At 40.3% G+C, this 17,459-nt stretch overlaps 1 protein-coding gene across 1 annotated transcript in view; it reads right to left on the reverse strand.

Annotated features, from left to right (window-relative positions):
- pth2ra (parathyroid hormone 2 receptor a) overlaps positions 1 to 17,459 on the reverse strand; it is a 206,364-nt gene that overhangs the window by 80,514 nt on the left and 108,391 nt on the right. Inside the window, exons 7-10 of the mRNA XM_079663531.1 lie at positions 12,552 to 12,657; positions 6,364 to 6,462; positions 4,174 to 4,289; positions 3,458 to 3,555 (exon numbers count right to left, since the gene is read on the reverse strand). Coding sequence (XP_079519657.1) covers positions 3,458 to 3,555; positions 4,174 to 4,289; positions 6,364 to 6,462; positions 12,552 to 12,657 — 419 coding nt within the window. The remainder of the gene's footprint in view (positions 1 to 3,457; positions 3,556 to 4,173; positions 4,290 to 6,363; positions 6,463 to 12,551; positions 12,658 to 17,459) is intronic.

Here is a 17,459-nt window from a genome sequence, read left to right on the forward strand (position 1 = left end):
AAATTTCACAGATATCTGTTACGGTTCTTCCACAAAACGCTCACATGTAAGAGGTGTATCTCTCATTCAGAACAATGCAAACCTTCGATCTCTACGGAGCTCGTTAGCTCAACTATAAACACCTGTGTAATGGAACACGATGATGTCATCACTCCAACTGACATGCTCAGAGCAGCAGACTTCAGCTAAAGGTTAATGGTACTGCCCTCAACAGCTCTACGTCAATTATGGGGTGTCATCATCATATGCCGAAGAGGGAGAGAAGAGAGAGAGAAGAGAGAGAGGGGGCGATCAAGAGAAGAGAGAGAGTAATGTAATGAAACACGGTTTTCTCATAACTTCAGTGAAAATAATCCAAACAGCCCAAAACTTCACAAGTTTGGTAACAATGCAGCCATCAACGCATCTAAGCGTATTATGGGGTGTCATCAAATGCCGTTGCCATGGCGACAGACCACTGCCATGAAACACGATTTGGCTGTAAGTCCAATTGTCACGGTCCAATCGTCCCCCAATCTTCACTTGTATATCACCGGTCTATGCCTCAGCAGCTCTACGCCAAATCTGAGATCTCACCATATGCCGTTTCCATGGAAACGCATACCTTGCCATAACACATGATGTCACTATAACTCCTATGAAAATGTTCAAAAAGTGCTCAAACTTCACATGTGTATTAACAGTCCAGCCGGGAAGACATCTACGGGACAGTTTTGAGATTTCTTCAAATGCCGTTGCCATGGCAACACAATGCTCACCATGAAACACGGTTTTCTCACAACTTCAGTTCAAATGCTCCAAACGCCCCAAAACTTCACAGGTTTGGTAACAATGCGGCCATCAACGCATCTAAGCGTATTATGGGATGTCATCAAATGACGTTGGCATGGCGACAGATCATTCACCATCAACTTAGTTCAAAAGTTTACAGTTCAAATATTCTGCTGCTTTTCCAAGCCTTTTTACTTTCTTTTCTTCTCTCATCACACATTCAAGCTCCCAGTGTTCATTTATCATTTCAATCTATATTCTTCACTTTCTTCTTACACATTACATTTCAGCATAGCAGTTTAGCGTCAGATTTTCAGCATAAAGCATTCCCACTAGCAATTTATTCAGGAATTGCATTCTCTAGTTCATGTTTAGAATTCAGTGACCTCAGTATAAAAAAATGTCTGTCGACTGTGCTTTTTATTTTTATTATTTTAGTAGGATAGAGAAACGGTAAGAGGATTCCCATAATCCCTGCTGCAGTGTGGGACAATAGTGTCCATTAATAAAATCATTGGCAGACTGGAATTTTGGAATATCCATAGTTTTGCAATTTTATCACTTATCATTGAAAATAAAGTGTTTGGTAAGTATCATCGCTGTTGTATGGCCAACAAGCTTCAACCACTTGGATTTTATTATCTGTCTATGCTACTATCAGAGGCGCGGGAAGGTATTTTGAGTGGGGGTGCGGAGGTGCTGGACTCCAGTGAACAGTATTACGGGCACTATAGAGCACGCACAAAAAAACTCCCCACACGCAAACACACAGTAAACCCGCGACTGTTACAATGAAGGCTCGATAATCAGCTCACGGCATATAGGCAGGGGTAAAGTGCTATTTTTCACGAGTGGGGAGCGGACCTCACCTCCTCTAGGGGGGTCCGGGGGAATGTTCCCCCGGGAAGATTTTTTTAAATATTGAAGTTAAAAGCATCAATCTGGTGTACTTTGAGAGCAACATTAAGAGATCTATGGATACATCTCTCAACACCCAGATGAAACACAACTGTAAGCAGATGTTCTTTTTCTTTATGGATATTTTACAAATCACTCCCCTTTCAAACTGTATTCTTGTTTTACTGCCATATAGTATTTCATAACTGTTTTTCCTTTATTCTCTTATTGTTTTTATAACTATAATGATCATGTGAGGGTGTGCCGCGGAAATAATCTTTTGAATAATTTTTGACCAAACCGTTTGAGACCCACTGAGATAACTTAGACTAAAGTTAACTATCTAAACACTCAGAGAGTCCTTGAGCTCACCTGAGCCTCTCAGTCTGAGAGGAGAGCTCTCCTCCAGCTTGTTGTGGAACAAACAGCTCCGTATGTCCGTTAGTGCAGCTAGCTAACCAGATGCTAACAACACGATCCCTGCTGCTGGCACCGGTCCCTCTCTCTCTCCCCCTCTCTCACACACACTAAATGCGCTATTTCCACACACACACACAGAGCCGCGAGCTTGAATGACACAAGCACACTTTTATTTCCATGCAACTCTCTGATTGGTCTGGTGTCTTGCCACTGTCGCATTCACTGAACACGGGAAATTACAGTCCTGCCGTCCTTTCTAGTGTCTTGATGAGGTTCACGTAAAGCACGGTTAATGTATTATATTATTGAGGTAGAATTGTCCGGGGCTACAGAAAAAACATTTGGGGCAGGCCAAAATATTATTTTACCAACAATGTGGAATTTATTGGCTACATATTACACAGATTATGCAAAGCGGGAGCAGCAATAACCGTCAAATAATAATTCAGACAGGGGAGCTCCGCACCCCCTGCCTGCCGCTAGGGGGTGCTGCAGCGCCCTCAGCACCCCCCTTCCCGCGCCCATGGCTACTATATATTTGTTTGACACTGTTTCTTCACCATGAACGCCCACCAGAAGAGTCTTGCTCCTACACTTTATATGAAGTGAGAGATCGTCCTGAGAGCAAAGAGGAAGGCCAACGTACAGAGATACAAATCACAAAGAAAACAGAAGGGAAACAGGCTTTTCATTTTGTGTTATGCTAGTTTCTGCCTGAAAGACAGGGTCAAAACAGGCTTCTTCTACACTTTCTACAGTGACGTCACCAGGGTTTTTCTGAAAACTTGAAATATATTCAACTTCAACAGCCACACAAAAAAAGGTGAAGCACTGAGGGAAAAAACATGATTTTTCTCAAGGCTGCCATGCAACCGCATGCTCTGTTGTGAATGAAATGAAAAACGAAGCTGGGCTGAGAAAAAAAATTGTGACATTGATGGCTTAACTTCTAAACTAAGCATCTATACAGTAGCTACTTCTCCAGCATTACAATCCAGCAATTATTCTAAAACGGAAATGTTTAAAAAAATGCTGCTGATGCTGTTTCAGGTTGAAGAGTCCAATTTGACTTCAGATGGCACGGTAGGCACTTATTACGGCACCCTATCTCATGATACTTTTCGGGGGTACCATTAGCCTTGACTACCAGTAACCATTGGATGATAAATTAAATGTGTTGCAATGCATCTTTTCATTGATTATACCTTGATATTGTTTTGCATTTCTTGCAGTTGATACTTTGCAGAACACAAGTTAGAACCTCCATTCTGGGACAAACACATACCTGGGAGCCAAAGCCTCCTGTAGTTATTCCCCCGATGTGTCTGTTTGTCACAAAAACAACCCATCAGAAAAGCTCTTTTCTCACCTGAAATATCCGATGATAAAGATGGCCACCAGCAGAGAGCTAAAGGACACAGCATAGCCAATGGTGTACATGACACACAGCCGCTCAAAGAAGTCTTGCTGAAACAGAAAGAAATATTTGCCATTCAGTGAACTCTTTAAGGTGAGATAGAGTTGCAGAAGAAACACATACATGACTCACAGATGCTGGGATAAAAGATGTCCTAACATAGAAGCCAAAAAAAACCCAGAGGGATAATCCTTCTCTATTAGCATTTTGACAGGGAAATATACTGGAATACCAGTTGCACGAAAACTGGATTCATGTACAACGTAAATGCTGCTATATTAATTACGCTTGAACATTCTAGGATTATTTTGTATTGGTGCCTATGTGCTCTGTTCAATAAAATAATATTGGACTTTTTATATTCTGCAAGCATTTTATTGTGTTTTAATGACATATGGAATGATTCAGTGCATTTGTTCTTTGCCAGATTATTCACAGTCAGCCTCCACATGAGCTTTTCCTGTGAGATTGACAGTTAAGACTCTTACATATGCTGACACTCTTTGTCATAAATGAATATTCGTGTGTACGGGACTAAGCAGCACGCTCTCACCTCCAACGATAGGTTGGATAACCCATTATTATTCCTAATGGTGTGTAGGAATAATAACAGCTGCAGCTGGTTGACATAATCAGCTCCTCCTTTAATGTTTTACAGTCATACTTACTCTCCCTTTCTCATCAGTGGGCTGAAGGAAGCACTCCGAGTAGTTGGTCCATGTTTTGTTCAAGCGGTGCGCAAACACCCAAGAACCGTTGACATCACATGTCCTGTAAGCGTGTCCTGAAAAACATACTTTTTAAATCATTTCGCACATTTCCAATAGAAACCAACATCTGGATTTCTTGATAATTAGCGCCATTCATACAGCTTGCAGTGCACTATAGGACCTGGAGGGTGAACTTATAGTGGTTATTAGGCTGGGTGTGGACACTTTTGCACTTTACGCCATCTTTGCTAGTAACGGAAGTTGCATAAACAGCCGTGATTGCAGTTGCTTAACAATGAACTATAGAAACCAAAGTTATACATTTGTTTCAGTATTAGCATTGAATAAGATGCTAACATTAATTTAATTGGGTTAATTGAGTAGTCTGCAATGTTTGTTATGGCAAACTAAAAAGTTGCAATCTAGCTGGCTAACATTGGCGATTTTCACGTTCTCAGTCCCAACCCGTCACATGTTGACGGTGGGTCAGGGCCCCTCCCTGTCACCCTATTACGCACAGGGTGTGTATAGATACCCCTTGAGCGTCCGTTTTCAACGGGCAGGGCGTCCCATAGACCTTCATAGACCTCCCATAGCATTGATAATAGACGCCATGAGAACCCTCCCCGCTGCATCGAAATTCAAGCACATTCCGTTCTCAACTGAAGCGTATGGTGCGAGACATCATTGCAACACACTATGCTCTTTATATATAGTTTATAAAAAATGTAATTTTCATACTCAGTTATAGGCAACCCGGTATCACGGCAAGACGTGAACATGTGACGATTTACCATGCTGGGAGAAGTGAAGATGTCACGATTTCGTCCCTTCAAAGGTGACAGTTACACGTTATTGTTAACATGGCCCAACCAGTGGAGAAATACCCGGAAATGCCAAGCAAATGCTCTACCCCGACGGTCGGTTGTTATTGTCAATATTAATATGATAATTATTTATTTTTTAATAGTCACACTCGATTTTGCCGATTTTCTTGTTGCCCCAGCTGGTTGACACCTCTTTTAGCAGTAACAAAGGCTACATTAATGTATTAAATCTATGTTAATCCATGTGTGTGGTTGTGGAATTAACGGACGTGAGGAGGCGTGTGGCGCAGTGGATAGAGCGTTGGTGTTCGGATCAAAAGAGCACAGGTTCAAACCCCACTGCAGTTAGCATGTCGTTGTGTCCCTGGGCAAGACACTTCACCCCAAATTGCTCCTGTGGGGATTACCCACAGTATTTAGTATCTAAGTCGCTTTGGATAAGCGTCTAACAAGTGACATGTAATGTAACATGACTTTGTGCGATTGCGTTGCCAGGCAACAGCTTGGGTTCATGTTAATTTACAAACTCTTCAACTACAACCCTAGTTATATTTTAAAACATTTTAGAGGGCCTCACGAAATACTTTAATGTAAATTCAAATTAAAATGTGAAGGAATGTGTGTATAACAAAATACATCCGTCATAAACAATACCGGAAACAGACGTAGGCAAGATCCTCAGCTCGGTGATTTGGATGTTTTAGCCGCAATGCACGTTGGGATATGGTGTTCAGCAACACATTCTCACTCCCAACTCGGCCTATGTTGACGTTATGTCAGGGTCCCTGTCGTCACTTTCCAACACAAGGGGGGCCCTTTAGCGTCGAGTCTCAATTATCAGGAAGTCCCATTGACTTGCATAGAGCTCCCTGAACGTTGGTAATAGACGAGTTGGGATCATGGCAAAATGCTCTCCGCAGATCCATTCTCACAGCGTTTATCAACCTTTTTCTCAATACCGGAAACAGACGTAGGCAGACGTAGGCAAGATCCTCAGCTCGTGATTGGATGCTTTAGCCGCAATGCATGTTGGGATGTGTTGTTTATGCGATGTGAAATCCGAAAACATTTTTTTAAAATAAAATAATACTTTATTCCGAGTGTGCTGGCTTTTCTCTTTGGAAGTCATCAAATAACGGCATTGTAATACACGGTTCGGCTGCATTAAATATTACACATCTGCCGTAGTTCTTTATTTACAAAGCCCTGATGAGAAGACTTCTGGACAAACAGGAAGAACTGCCGCCAAAACTGAATATGTAAATAAATGGCTCAGTTCTAGCGGTGGTAAGTCTACAAAGAAATAAAAATAACTGCTAACCTTTGTGGTTAAAGTCGAAGATATAAGTCGGACAGGGGACCTTGGTAGCAAGCCCGGGCCAACAGATAAGCCCGTCCCAGTCTGGAGGGCACACCTCATCTGCAGGGAGAAGAGTATGAGTTAGAGGAAGTCAACAAACTATACACATCAGACATATACTGTAAACCACAGAGTAAAAAACCTGAAAGAAGGGTTTCCATTATTTAAAATCAATAAATCAAGAGTGGGGTAAATAGATGGCTTAACAAAAAAAGAAACAGCTTACAGCGTCTCTGATGCAAAGCTTGTTGAAATATAATTCACAGAACCCAATTGTATCTGAAATTGCATTTTGGAAACTTGAAATGAATGCCCACACTATCCGTTAATCCGTTACTATCAGTTGAAAATCAGTTTTTGGTCCTTAAAATCACTTGAGGAACTGGAAACATGTGCGAAATGTAATCATTTACATCATTTGAATACAAATTAAAATGATCTATTCATGCCATTGTTAGAATTATTCTAAGGCTTTACTCATTGGGAACTCGGTATGAGATAGAGCACACTATTGAGATGTCCAATCTGCCTGTTTTACACACTTTGACCAACAGGGGGGTTTGTGTTCAAATGAAGTCCATGATGAAGCCTCATGAGATGAACCCTTTTGCGAACCAATTGGCTGGAAAGCTTCATAAGGCTTCATCTCGCCATCACTACAGGTAGCCAGCATGTAGGTGTCCACTACTCTCTGTACATGTTCACCCTTCTCTGTACATGTTCACCCCTCACATGTTCCTTTACTGGCTCATTTATAGATTATCCTCACAATTGGGAGAAACCATTTACAGGTGAAAATAATAAATACACATCATCACAATTGCCATAAAGAACATCCACAATATTATGTTCATAGCATCATTAGTTGTCCAGAGCCATCTGCTAAGTTAACCCCAAAACAAACATTACAACTGACCAGAATAAATATAAATGCACTCCCAACCAGCATTTCCGCCAGGGGGGCGTCTTGCCGTCATTTCATAATATTTATCAAAAATATTAATAATTCCAGAGAAGATCTAGAGTTTTTATCGCTTGAAATAACGAAAAGGAAAAAGGACAAGGACATCCCTCTGTTGGGGCAAAGGAGTCTGGTTGGATTCTTTTCGGAGTATTGAAGATCGTTTCCCCGACATCGGCGGTGCCTGCTACAGGAACATGCACGATTTGGACACGATGAGCGGTGCTAGTGGAGCAGGCCCGTGAGCTGCGAGAACCGGAGTCTCGCAGCGGCGAAACTGAGGCTCCGTGGTAAACTGTGGTAACATGAAGAGCCGTGTGGGAGCCGAAACAGTCGGTGCTTTAAGAGAGCCGAACCAAATGATCCGGCTCACTAACGTAAAAAGACAGTATCTATAAAGGACGGCTAAAGTCAAAATTCAAGCCCCCCCTCTGCTCTCGAGGTGGACGCCCTTTCAGCGCTGGTCTGGCGGAAACACTGCTCCCAACTAAGACAGAAACCCCTGTGCCATATTTCGCCACTTGGTTCGTCCCGGAACCTTCTTTGTCAGTGTTTGTTTCCCCCGAGGACCTTTTGGCCGAACACACTGGAGGGGACACAGGAGGAAACAGCATGGGTAAGTGATAGATGTAAATTGTACAAAATGTTCACTTATACTGTCACGGTTGGGGGAAAATAGGACCCAAATGCAGATTGAGGAGGAAGCAGGTTTCAAAAGGAAACAAAGGCAAGCTTTATTTTCAAAAGCTGAAAAAACAAGAATCCATGAACAGGTACGAGGTAAAACAAGAATCCATGAACAGGTACGAAGTAGCATCCAAACAAAAGGTGACTGTGACCAACATGAAGGGAGACATGAACGACAAATAATGAACCAACAATGACAGACAGAAAAACCAGAACTTAAATACACACAAGACTAATCACACAAACAAGACACAGGTGAGGAGGGAGGAGAAACCAGGTGAACACAATCGGGTAATCAGGTAGGAGGGAAAACAGACTGAAAGTGACAGGCAAGACAGGGGGTGAAGACTTTTCAAAATAAAACATGAAACCAAAGACAGACAAAGACAAGACAAAACACAACACAGACAGATCGTGACATATACAAGTAATGCAACTTTACCGTCATGATATATACACGCTCAAACATATTATTTAGACACAATGATTCATCTCAACCGGTGTCATTCTTACACAATCACAAACACTTTTGGCGCTCTCGCTAACCCCCTCTCTTTTCAGGTGGAGCCGAGGACCCGACCAGCATCTGCCAGACGACATTCCAATTAATATGGTTTAATCATTTAAAGGGGACCTATCATGCAAAGTGCAGTTTTGTATGTCTTTTAAACATAAATATGTGTCCCCGGTAGGGATGGGTATCATTAAGGTTTTAACGGTACTACTACTTTTATCGATACCGCTTATCGATCCGGTCTTTTAACGGTACTTTTATCGGTTCTTCTGGAGAAAAAAAAAGGTAAACTAACTTAACAAATTGTGAACAAAACTAACATTGCCTTTTATTTAAATTAAATACATAATATTTCACATCAAAAGAAACAACAATGTTTTCACAAATCGTATTCATAATCTGATGAAAGAATTGTAAACAGAATAGCTGAAACTTTAACTAAATGAATAACTAAGTTACCTCTAATCATTAACCCATGTTTGTATAATTGAGTTAACTCAATTAACGTGTATTGCTGCTAGCATACAACACACCTGACGTAGAAACGTTACTCGTGGATGGGGCTAGAGAGCTACTACAAAGACAGTTGAAAACTGTGCATCTCTCCGTCTGAATGTGGTGCACTTTTGCTAAATGTTTCTACAAATTGCTCGTGTTACCGCCCTTACATGCTAAACTCTTATTGCACTTTTGGTAACGAGCATCGAGACGGGTAAAGTTTAACCACACCTCGGAGCGCGTTCTCTCCGCCATCTCCTCCATGTGTGTGTGTTATTGGATGTAGCAGCTGCGTGTGTGTAAACTGCCCCGCCCCCTCGCAAGCAGGCGGGGGAGAGAGATCTCTCGTCTGGATTGGAAAGATCGAAAATACTAAACATAATTATAGACGCATTTTGCAGTCTTTTTGCATATTACAAACGGAGTTGGTGAAACTAAAACTGCAATATAATGTTTGTGTAGCAATAATACATATGACATATATTTTTTAAACGTCTCAAGTACCGATAAAAAGACCGATAACGTCGGAGCTTAATGTTACTACGGTCTTTAATAATTCAGCCCCGGGGCCCGTTTAATACCGGGGCTCGGTACCCATCCCTAGTCCCCGGTGTGTCGGGGAACTCACGCAGCGTCAGAAAATAAAACCCTCTCTCTTTTCCTTCGTACCAAAATCTCTAAAAACGGGGCTACAACGAAGCTGATTCAGATTTGCGTCCGATATGACGTAATATCGGAAATGTAGGCTGGCTTTACACCCACGGCCCTATCAGAAACGTTGCTATCAGAAACAATACCCGACTGTTTTGGACGTAAGCCGAGAGAAAGCCTTTGAGCGCCATACTGTTTCAGAAATGTTTGGTATTTTGAGCAAAAGACTTCATAGACATATTTTTTATATATTTGTATATATCCGAAACCCATGCTATTGCCTCAAAATAGCATGATAGGTGCACTTTAATAAATACTACATCAATAAATAGTATAAATTATTTAACAATGTGCAAGTATGCAATGCCAAACTGTACTGTGCAAATCACGCTAATAAAGTGCAAAATTCACTACTAAAGTGCTGAGTGACATTATTACTGTGCAATGGGAAGTTGTTATATAAAGTGCAAACCCACATGTGCAATATTACAAGACCCCAAAGCCGTCAGTCCATAGTAACAAAGTTACCTTCGTTACACAATGTTTATTTCAATCTAAATTGTATTTACAATTTAAAGTTAGGATTTATTGTAGGTCTGTCAAACTATGGATTTTGTTGATGGGTTATATTATATACGTAAACAGCGGAATAAAGAACAGCCGGGCAATGTGACATACCCAACATTGGAAATTAACACCTATGGGGTGTTATTAAAAAAACTAAATGTGCGATGGCAGAGCGTCAGAAAAAATCTAAAACCCAAAATATGAGGAATTTGTTTGTGTCTCTAAACAAGGGATGGGCAAATGGCGGCCCCCACCTCCTCTTCTTGCGGCCCTCAGATTAATTTATAAACAACTTAATTAATTTTTAAAAACCATGTAGTTACTGATACCGTCCACTAGACTCCTAGTTACGTCGCGATCTGCGTACATGATTTCAAATACCGCAAAATAATCTGTGACGCGTTTGTGTGTATTGTGTTTGTTTCCCGGGGAAACAGTAACAAGAAACACCGGCTGTTGTTATGCCTGCTGTGACGTTAAATTACCGCTTGTAATTATGCCTTTACAAGCTTAAAAGTTGTATTTATCATCTGAATTTGGCGAAATAAGTTTAATATTCTAAAAACCAAGACTTTGTTTATTTGAAATCAGATGAAAACAAACTGTCACGGACCCTGCCGTGTTATCTATGATTACTATATGCTTTTCATTCATAATTTCAGCGGGAGGGAGGGGGAGCGGCGCCGAGTGCGGGTTGACAGGTGTCTGTGTTGACATTCCCCTTATTGTGGAATAAGGGGAATGCAGAGACTGGCTACAAGTGTCTTAGGTTCAAGTCAGACAACTAATGTCTGGGTTAGTGTTCATGACTTCATGTTTATGTCATCTTAATGGTTAATCGCAATGCACACACATTTTCCGTGCTTTCCAATAGTTTAAAATAGTTTTATTCCACTGTTAAATAACCTGTTCAATACAAACATGCCACTTTTAAAAATGTAATAACATTTCTGTGAACTGATATTTGTTTAGTGAGCTTATTAGAGGATTTTCCCTGAAAGATTGTAAAATGTCAATGAAGATGTCAGGCTTAGTATATTTGTTAATAATTACATAAAACACATCGAATTTGTGGGTTTGTGTGTGTGTGTTCCAAGTTAATCTGCAGGCCCCTGGTGGCCAGTACATCAATTATGTGGCCCCCACCACCATCAAAGTTGCCCATCCCTGCCAACCGATATGAAAATATTTGTTTTTTACTGAATGTACAGAGAACGGCCTTGTTTGACCAGAGTGTAATGATAGCAGAGTCATGGTTTGTCTGCATTTTCATTCATAAGCCACAATCAAACCACAAAATATGCTTATAAGGTTGACTGACAACAGAGAAATAATTAAATGAGAGCATCTAAACAGAGAGTGGGTAGTTGATGAAGGGCAGGAAAGCACTTGATGGAGGTTTCATTTGGCAGCTATCAACCTTTATTGTTAGCTGAACTAAAGTGGAAGAAAGAAAATTGAATACTAGAATTTCAAAAGCTCCTGTCAGGACTTCATTGACAGCTTTTACCAATAAAAGAGCAGCTTAACAATACTGCCCTATTTATAATGAAGAAACACAACTGAAAGGCATTCACCTTTTTGCATTTCACATTGTGTCTCCATGTCATATTTTAGATTAATGCTAATTTTGGGTTACGCTTTTTGTTGGTTAGTTTGCAATTTCCCATATTCCTTTGAGATTTATTAATATACAACAATAACCAAATGTAAGTTTTCTTGTAGACAGTAGCCTTCTCAACTGGGTAGTTGAGTAGTTTAGGAACCTTTGAAGATTCTGACATAACATGTAGCCTAAAAACATATTTGAATGTTCTTGCATGTAAGTTTGCACTGAGAGGAAAAAGACACCAAGTTGTGGATAATAAATGAGGTAAACAATCTTTGACTCAGTAGGTAACATTATTTTACCAAGTCACAGGTTTCAAATAAAAATGCCTTCTTCAAAAAATAATACATTGTATATTATTAATCCAGTGTGAGCAAGCCGATCCTTGAAGCTAGCAGCTTTTAAGCTAACGTTCGCCCCTTTGTCTTTTTCTTTTATGGTTTTGGTAAGCATTATGTTCGTCTTACCACATCTGTCAATCCTTAAAGCCTTTGAAATCATGGAACCATTAACAAAAAAATAAAATAAAACTGAAATGATCCACATAACAGACAAAAAAACACACATAAACATAACAATATTTCCCAAAAAACGTTAACTAAATAATCCAAAGAGTGCAGAATTGTTTAGCATCAAAGCGACTTTCTGTGCATTTTATGTACCTGTGGCCCCGGGATCAATGTTGGAGAGGTTCTGGTAGCACTGCTGTTTGATTTCATAAAGGATGTACATCTGCTCGTGTGCAGTGAGAGGGACATCGAACCCCGTCTGTGGAGCAAAACAAACAAGATCACATCTGTCACTGTCTTCGTATGTATGCAAATTATAATTTGCCTTATTTATTTCGGTAGCCATCTGCTGGGTGCGAGGTCAACTTTTTTGGCAACAACGTGCAGGGAAGTTGTGACAACGTTTACGAGTGAAAACAGTAGAGAGAAACAAAATGTGATCATATCCAAGGTTGTTTTAATATAACACTTTTGTTATTTTCATGAGAGATTATTTTTGCATCTGTTTATTTCTTTTCATCTAATCCCTATGCATTTCACATCAACTTGTGCTGGTAACACTGCTAGATACACAGCTAAAGCCTCAAATAATTGATCTAAAGACTTAAGCCCTTCTTATAACAAACTACCATCATTACTTCAACCTTTAAATCCTTTCACATACAGTATCCACTCACATTTTTTCCTTAGGATTGTTCCTGATTATTTCCTGGTAATGTAGTGTTTTTTTCTTTTTCTTAAAGAAACATGATTTCTAACAGTAGAAGACTGAAGTCAAAGGTTACTGGACTTGCTGCTCAATTCCCTGATCTTTGCCGTTCATTCATGGGTTGGTGGGGGCGTCTGCACCATGTACAGTAACTATGTTTTTTTCAGAGTTTAGAGTCATTACGGCTATTTGGTTAGAGTCACATAATTTGAAAATTGTATTTCCCATGACAGTGCCTGAGGCATCTGTGCCAAAAACGACTCAATCTGTCAAACATATGACAGACGAATTGAAGAGGAGCCTAGAGACACTGTTTTGTGCAAGTTCCCATTTCCAAGAAGAGTATACTGGAAGAGTCTGTGCTGCTGTATGTGAAACAGTGGTTATGTAGGAGCATTAAAACCATTTTAAACTTTGGTGAATTCTAATATAGGATTTACCAGCTGAAAGCCCATATGGAAAGGAGGGACGATTAGAGAAGAGTGAATTCCCCAAAAGTTGGTTGAATTTAAACATCCTTATTTAGTCAATTACATCATAACATTGTAGGCTGAACCTTCAAGCCTCATTTAAGCGAGTTATTTAACGGTGCAAAGAGAAATTTCAAGGAGAAGTCTAACTAAAGGGCTCTAATGCTAGAAACATGGGCAGGACTAAGAAAAATAACAGATGATAAAAGGACTACTAGCGATGCTGAGGAATTGTCTGCATCTAAGATAAACTGTACTCCTTTTATTAACGTTTTCAGAGCTCCCAGGCTGTGGAGGTACAGAATGCCTGTCCTCTGGATTTAAACAAGGCAGATGTGCCCGGCTGTGCTCTCACTATGTGTGCAGTTTGGCTGGCAGAGGTCTTCACAGACATTTTCAAACGGCCAGTGCTCCAGTCTGTAGTTCCTAAAAAAACAGTGCACTGTCGTTTTGTAACAAAAAAAACTAAAACCATATGCCTCAACTAATGCCCAGTTGCACTCACTTCCATCATCATGAGGTGCTTTGAGTGGTTGGTCAAAACCTTCATCAACTCCTCCCTCCCTTATTCTCTGGACCGCCTTCAGTTATTCTACAGAGCAAACAGGTCCACAGACTACGCGATTGCCCTCTCCCATCTGGTTCAGTGGAACACTTACTGTATGTGAGAATGCTTTTCATTGTTCAACATTCAACAACATTGTACCCTTCAAGCCTATTATGCCCCTTTCACACCAACGTGGTTCAAGGGCCGGTTCGGAGTTTGAGCCTGATAAGCACCGGTTTCTCCTGTTCACACAGCAGTGGAGCCGGCTCTTTTTCCCGAAAACCGGTTCTTACCAAGATCGAAAACATATTTGTCTAGAAGCAAGAACCGCATACGCCACGCTTATGTCGGAGGTGGGATTAATCTGATCAACAAAATGCCGCAAATTCTGTTCAGCAACACACACAACTACAAACCAGGATGGATGTCAGTAAATGTAAGCAGCAGTGGACCACTGTAGAGACAAATTACCTTCTTGGGCTTTGGTCAATGCAAGAGGTACAGAGGAAGTTGGATGGCACAATGCGGTCTAAAGCTATTTTCCAGCATCTACAGCGGCAGTTGGCCACTGCTGGATACCACCGGACTCTGGTGCAAATAAGCAACAGGCTAAAAAAACTCAAGAAAGACTACCGGGATCATTGTTGTTGTTGTCGATATGAGGGATTTCTGCGCGGTTATGCTTTATGAAGCAAGCACGTAAACGGTTACGTCATGACTAGGGCTGCTCAATTAATCGTATTTTAATCGCCATTACGATTATGGCTTGACATTTTTAAAAAAAGTTTGGTTTTTCAGTTGAATTATACTTAAAGTTTAGGGTAATCAACTGTTAAAAACATACTTTTCAAAAAAAAATTCTCCAATAAATGGATGTTTTCAAAGTCAATGAATAATCACATTTAATCATCGCAATTACAATTATTGAACCAAATAATCGACATTATGATTTTTGCCATAATCGAGCAGCCCTAGTCATGATGCAAACGATGACGCAATGACGCAGCACCACTCGGGCTCTGGGTGGTGTGAACAAAACGGGGGCTTAAAAGAAAAACCGGTTCTGAACCAGAAGAGCGCAAGCACGGAGCTAGAACAGGACCATGGGCTCTCTTCCTAACAGGCAGACCCCAGGCAGATCGGGTGGAAAACATCACATCCTTCCACCTCCCCCTCAACACTGGAGCCCCTCAGGGCTGCGTGCTTAGCCGTCTCATCTACTCCCTTTTCACGCACCAATGCGTGCACTGACGTACACAACTCCAGCATCATTGTTTGGTGAAGACACACCTGTCAGAGCCCTGGCATCTTGCTGCCAGGAAAACAAACTTCCATCTAAACATCAGCAAAAATAAGCTGGTTGTGGATTACAGGAAGCAACACAGAGAGGGACACGCCCCCATCAACATCCACGGAATACATTGAAGAGTGCCAGCAGCTTCAGGTTTCACGAGGTTCACTTCACTGAGGACCTTACATTGACCCATCGCAAAAACACTATCACCAAAGACAGCTTGACAGCGGCTCTTCTTCCTCCACAGGCTGCAGAGGTTCAACATGAACTCAAGTATCCTAACCAGCTGCTACACAGCCTGGTAGGGCAGTTGCACCGCCTCAACCATAAGACTCTAGAGAGGGTGGTGAAAACTACATAGTACATCACCAGGACTGAGCTGCCATCTACAGTATGGAGGACCTTTTTCACCCAGTATCTCAGGAAGAAGGCCCACAGGGTTATTAAAGGCCCACATCAACAGCAACACACAGTTCTGCAATCATCTGGAAGAAGAAACAGCACGCAAAAGTCAACAGACGCAGGGTCAGTTTTAACCAACAGGCTATCAGACTGTTGAACTCCTGAGCTCTCTGAAATGCCTTCACATTTTGTGTGTTCATAATACACTCTTCATTTGTACATAATGTTTATAGTCCTCATTTCCATTGTATTATTACAGTATACAGTATTTATTCTCCTCTACCTTATTTATTTTCCATTCTGTTTTATCTTATACTATTATATTTGTGGATATGTTTTTATTCTTGCACTGACTTGAACCACTTCGTCTATAGCATCCTTTTTGATTGCACAATTTAATGTTGTTTCCTTTCATATTCATTATTTTCAGTTTTGCGTTGTTGGAAGAGGCTGAGACTCAAGATTGTGATTGCCATAACTATGTTGTAGCTATTGTGCATATGACAAATAAAGCCTTTAAATCCTTTAAAGTAGAATAATGTATTTCAAGGAAATACATGCCTGTAAAATGCTTATACAACTCAACATGTGATGACCCTACACATAAAACTATACAGTGTATATATACTATATATATCACTGATGCTTTTATCTGAAGGACATAGCTGTAAGAGGTTACATGTTTTCCAAATCAAAAGCAGGTTTAAAGTCGATAAAACTTGCATTAAAGTGACCACACTATTATTAAATTACAGGTAAAAATATTGTAATATAATAAATGTTTTTTGATCAGCTTGCTGTGTGTGAACATTATAACTGCATCCATACCAAATATACGTTTTTCAGAGCAGTGATCGAATATAAGGAAATAACAGACTATCAATTCTGCAATTGACCAATCACACTTGCAAAATTACAATAAAAAACTAAAAAAGCAATGTGTCTTATTGTGGCAACCCTGTACTGTCAGGACAATTAACTCGAGAGTGAACAAACAAGGTATTTTTGTATTGAGAGCCACATTAAGACGGGTACCATATAGACTTGTGCATGTGGATGGCAATTAATCGATTCTAAATCCATTCACGCACTGAACATTTAAATAAAGGGTCATTATGGAATCATGCTGTCTCTTAACCTTTCAGCCTGTCGTCCTTGTCAAGGGTATTGAACCATATGAAAGAATATTTCAGACCGGCTGCTTAGTGGACCAATCAGGCATACTGATAGATAGTTAGAGGCTTAATATTTTTAAAATATTGAAGTTTGCTGATTATAAATGGCCACGCTTGGTTAAATATTAAGAAGATCATCAAGTATTTTTCAATAGGAAGGAAGAAAGTTAAAACATCTTCCATCGTAGACTGAAAACCCTGTTTCAACAACGCCTTGATCAGTAGGAACATTCTCTCTTATGTATCCAATACAATTATGCTTACGATAATTTGGCATATTAATAGCTATTGTGCCTTCAGGATTTCTTGCTTTTTTTCCCTTTTTTTTCTCTATGGTTCAATGCACTTGTTGTAAGTTACTCCGGAACACAATTAATATAATAAAATATTTACAAAAACAGCTGCAGATTTTCAGCTAAGCTCTATCTTTACCTGACCATTTTATAGCCCACTCCTAACCATAC

The sequence above is a fragment of the Notothenia rossii genome (assembly GCF_949606895.1).
Source record: "Notothenia rossii genome assembly, chromosome: 2".
NCBI lineage: Eukaryota > Metazoa > Chordata > Actinopteri > Perciformes > Nototheniidae > Notothenia > Notothenia rossii.